The following is a 5,291-nucleotide window of genomic DNA, read 5'->3' as shown; positions in this document are numbered from 1 at the left end:
ACACACACACACATACACACTGGCTAAAATTAGAAACTCTTCTTCACAACCCTTTCTTGGTAACTTGAGCAAAAAAAGAAATGCTGATTAGAGGATTAAAACTATGTTTCAATGGCATCTGAAGCAGTGTCTAAGTGGTTAAGAGCTATTGTTTTTTTTTTCTGAAAGTTGGTTTACTAGCACTATTGTTGAGCAATTGGTGACAATCATAGTTTTACTCAAGGAGATCTGAAGCCCTCTTTTGGCCTCAGTAGTTACTTTCACACATGAGGCATTCATATAGATTAGATAGATAGATAGATGATAGATAGATAGATAGATAGATAGATAGATAGATAGATAGATAGAGATAGAGAGTTATAGAGATGATATAGAGATATAGATATCATATGTATGTTAAGAAAAATAAAATTATAATGGCCTAGAGAAATTGTTAAGTGGTTATACCAATGCCTGCTACACTAGAGGGCCTAGGTTTAATTTTATTTGGCAGGACCCAAATAGTTGTAGCTTTGGTTCCTGGTATCTGATACTCTTCTGGCCTATATGAACAATGGGCATGTATGTAATACACTTACATACACATTGGCAAAAACATTCAAACACATAGACTAAGATAGAATTATATTAAGATTAAATTCAGTGTCCAATTTAAAATCAAAAAAATCAAGGTGAACAAACGAAGTGCCACACTTTTTAACTCAACTGAAATCCTATCACTTTGACTCACTCTAGAAATGCATGTCCAAGATTCACCACAAATCACAGAAGAGAAGTTATCTTAACAATAACTTTCTTCAGTGCCTCCTTCATATCCCTGTTCCTCAAACTATAGATAAAGGGATTCATCATTGGAGGAACTATGGAGTACATCACTGAAGCCACTGTGGTCTCACTGGGTGAATCAGTTACATCTGAGGTAATGTATACTCCAAAACCTGCCCCATAGAACAAGCAAACAACAGATAAATGAGACCCACAAGTGGAAAAGGCTTTGTATTTTCCTTCTGATGATGGCATTTTCAATACTGTAGATAGAATGTGAATATAAGAGAAAATTATTCCAAACAGAGGAATTCCAGCAAAAATAGAAGCTGTAACAAATATTAGAATATTATTAATGAGGCTACCAGAACAGGCCAGTTTGATGACTTGTGCAATTTCACAGAAGAAGTGGAAGATTTCCAGGTCAGAGCAGAAGGACAAGTGCAGTATCATCAAACTATGCAACAGACCATTCACAATGCTAATGAATAGAGAAATAAGAACCAGAATAATACAGAAGCAGGGGTTCATCAGTACTGTGTATCTTAGAGGGTAACAAATGGCTACATAGCGGTCATAGGCCATTAGTCCAAGCAGAAAACACTCAAACAGGATACAAACTGCAACAAAGAAGCCCTGGCTAAGGCAGCCTGCATAACTGATCCTCTGATCCTGTAATTGTATGTTCACCAGCATCTTTGGAACTGTGATGCTGACTAAATACATGTCATTAAAAGAGAGATGACAGAGAAATAAGTACATGGGGGTGTGGAGATGGGAATCACAATAGATAGCCGATATTATAAGAATGTTTCCAAAGATTGTGATCAGGTACATGCCTAGGAAAAGACCAAATATGAGGGACTCCAGCTCTGTATTATCTGTCAGTCCACGCAGAAGAAATATAAATGTCACAGATTTGTTTTCAATATCCATGTCATACGTGAATCTTAAGGAGAAAGAGTGATAAGAAGTTACTGAAACACATGAACTACAAGCAGCATTATAAAATGAGATTTGTTAGAAAGTCACCTTATATGTACCTTGGTCTTTCCAATTTAGTCGTCAGGAATGGTTTGTGAGGAAATCAGTTTGAATTCAACACCAGCCAGTTTATACCACCTAGTTATGGCTATCTAGTAATTAATCTATGTAAAAAATATCCTGCCCAATATCATCACAAGAAGGCATACACATGCCTGAATGCACATTAAGAGGTGCTGTATTTGAGAATGGGACTTCTTTTCTTCATTTAAATGAAATTGCAGCTAACATTACCATAGAATGTGAACAAAAGAATAACACAGATTGTGTTTCAGTAGAAAAATACAGAATAATAAATGATGAACTATATTGATAATAAGAGTCCAATTGTGTAGAATGTTTCTAATTATATTATTTATGTTATTCTGACTTACCAGGTTCATTATCTCCTAAAACCCTTTCCTTGGTTTCTAAAATTTGTTGTAGGGTCTATATTTCTTATCTAGTTTCAACAAGAATAATGTAAATATCTCACCTGTACATTGCAAAAAGGATCACTATCCCTTAGAATTGCAAAAGACTATATGAAAGAATAGGTTCAGGTTCTTCATTAAAAATGAATTATGTCTGATCCAAGTCCAAGATATTTTGGGATTTTTCAAGAGTAGGTCACAAGCTGAATGTATTATTCCTTAACCTCTGGAGACTCAAGGTCCAAAGCTCCTCATTAAAACAACTATGTGACAGTTATTCTACACCCAGGAGTTCATCTCTTTAAAAATCAAGACTAGCATTAATGAAAAGTTTTTGACACTTGATTCTCTGACCCTGAGACCAGTTGAATACAACTGAGTTTTCTTCCACACTTTAGCATTGCATACATAAACTATACCACTGCTCTCATAAAAATCATACATTCTTTTTGAGGTTCTTTACAAACTAAAGATTCTTTATGTTATCCATGATCTCTTTTAACCAGGACACTATTCTATTCTTAAAAATATGTTCTATTTCTGTATACAAAATTATAACTGTTCAAGTTTCCAATTGTCATAAAAATTCAAACAAGATTATCTTCTCTGTAAATCATCTCTGTTGAATGAATCTTAATTTTTGGCTTTCTCTCCTCCGGATTTCTTGCCTTGTTTCTTGTGATCACCACTGATAGCAAAACAAATTAAAGTACCATGACTCCACACACTGAATTTGAGAAACATAAATTATTTCAAAAATGTTCTCAATCATTCTTCTTATGGAAGAAGATAATGTGTTTAATTTAGGTGTTTTTTTGTTTGGGATTGTTTGCTTATATTTTTTAAACTTCGCTTGACAGGTTTCCTTTTGGCTGTTGTCTTATTCAAAACTGAGCCATATTCAAAGAGCAGGAAGGCAGGGGACTGATACACTTAAAGCAAACAAATAAATAAGCTTTATAACTCATCTCTGGCCAATAAGAATCAGCAATAAAACTGAATAAGTTCAGAAAGTGAAATTATTATAAACATATTTTTAAATATGTATTAACGTGCATTTATTTGTAAATATATAGAGCTGGTTTTGGAGTTGGACTCTGGCTCAGTCCCTCTTCAATTCCAAGTCTGTTGGTAAGAGATATCCCAGAATTTCTGTCTCATATCAAGAGCCATGATGTGGGACAGAATAATAATAATAATAATAATATTATTATTAATAATAAAATCTCTTTGCCTTTCCTCATATCTGTTTCTGTCTTTATTATACCTATCATTGAATATATAGGTCTGTATATGCCTTTATAGATAATGCTTAAGTTTCCCATAAGAAACAATAAATTTTCCTGCAGTAATCTTTGAAGTTTCCAGAATGAAGATGGGGCCCCACAACATCGACTCCACCTGGTTAATATGATGTCATGATGTTGATAGTGCTACTACAAGACCTGTTTTTTGTCTATCCCACCCAGCTTGCATCCAGAAATCCCCTACCTTCTGCCTCCCCTTCGGGCCCATACCATCCCCCAGCTCAGCCTGTTTGGGCACTGGGACTGATGGTGAGTACAACTGGGCAGGCAGGAGTCCCTTTGTTTCAATAGCCTGCCTGCAGCAAGCAAGGTAGGCCTTTTGTTTATGAGCTACCTGGCTGCAAGGAGATCTGATCTAGTTACCAGAAGATACATCAGTGGGGTGGGTGAGATCCCAACCCACCACAGCAGCCTGGAGACGGAGCACAGACATTTCTCATCCCCCTATACTTCCTAGTCTTCCTGCAGGGGCTACTATCCCCAGGTACTGCCCCTCTCTTCCTACCCCACCCAGCTTGCATCCAGAAATCTCCTGCGTTCTGCATCCCCTCTTCAGGTGCATACCATTCCCCAGCTCAGGACCGAGTTGTGAGTGCAATCAGGTAGGCTGGAGTACCAGTGTTTCAATAGCCTGCCTTCAGCAAGGTAGGCCTTTTGTTTGCTAGCTCCCTGGCCAGCAAGGAGACCCGATCCTATAAAAGAAGACCCATGGGGGAGAATTAGGAGGAAGAGATGGGCAGGCACCAATGCAAGAATTCCTCCAACAATCTGAAAAACAACATGAAATTACCAGAACCCAGTGAACTTACAACAGGAGGACTTGAACACCTTAATCAAGAAGAAGTAGGAAAAATTGACTTTATAAAGTTATAGAGGCCCTTAAACAGGAGGTGAAAAACTCCCTTAAAGAAATGGATGAGAGCTTGCATCCAGAACCCTTCTTCCTTCTGCCCCCTTTCCTCTTTGGGCACATAACACCATCCAGCTCAGTCTGTCTGGCGCTGGGGGCAAATCCTCAGGACAAGTAGGCAGGCGAGACTTCCTTTGTCTCTTCAGCCTGCCTGCATCAAGCAAGGTAAGGCCTTTGTTTACAAACTACCCAACCTGCACGGAGATCTGATCTAGGTACCAGGAGAGACAGCAGCAGGGTGAGTTTGTGACCTGACTGGCGGCGGCGGAAGCAGCCCTGGACAGGGAACTCTGAAGTTCCTCATCCCCCACCCTATACTCCCTTGCCTCCCTGCAGGGGCTCTACACCCTGCATACTGCCTCTCTCTTCTTGTCCCACCCAGCTTGCATCCAGAACCCTTCTTCCTTCTGCCCCCTTTCCTCTTTGGGCACATAACACCATCCAGCTCAGTCTGTCTGGCGCTGGGGGCAAATCCACAGGGCAAGTAGGCAGACGAGACTTCCTTTGTCTCTCCAGCCTGCCTGCATCAAGCAAGGTAAGGCCTTTGTTTACAAACTACCCAACCTGCATGGAGATATGATCTAGGCACCAGGAGAGACAGCAGCGGGGTGAGTTTGTGACCTGACTGGCGGCGGCGGAAGCAGCCCTGGACAGGGAACTCTGAAGTTCCTCATCCCCCACCATATACTCCCTTGCCTCCCTGCAGGGGCTCTACACCCTGCATACTGCCTCTCTCTTCTTGTCCCACCCAGCTTGCATCCAGAACCCTTCTTCCTTCTGCCCCCTTTCCTCTTTGGGCACATAACACCATCCAGCTCAGTCTGTCTGGCGCTGGGGGCAAATCCTCAGGGC

The 5,291-nt window shown here is 40.0% G+C and overlaps 1 protein-coding gene across 1 annotated transcript; it reads right to left on the bottom strand.

Moving 5' to 3' along the window:
• Positions 1–762: 762 nt before the first annotated feature.
• On the bottom strand, positions 763–1,719 carry LOC130873127 (olfactory receptor 7G2-like). Its single transcript, XM_057767695.1, has one exon. The coding sequence runs from the start codon at positions 1,699–1,701 to the stop codon at positions 763–765; it is 939 nt and encodes a 312-aa protein (XP_057623678.1). The 5' UTR covers positions 1,702–1,719.
• Positions 1,720–5,291: the final 3,572 nt, after the last annotated feature.

This window comes from Chionomys nivalis, chromosome 4 (genome assembly GCF_950005125.1).
Source record: "Chionomys nivalis chromosome 4, mChiNiv1.1, whole genome shotgun sequence".
In the NCBI taxonomy this organism is placed as follows: domain Eukaryota; kingdom Metazoa; phylum Chordata; class Mammalia; order Rodentia; family Cricetidae; genus Chionomys; species Chionomys nivalis.
This window is presented reverse-complemented; position numbering and strand designations above follow the sequence as displayed.

What these genes read in the sequence shown, in the direction of transcription:
- LOC130873127 (XM_057767695.1), bottom strand. Translation starts at nt 1,701, where the DNA reads ATGGATATTGAAAACAAATCTGTGACATTTATATTTCTTCTGCGTGGA.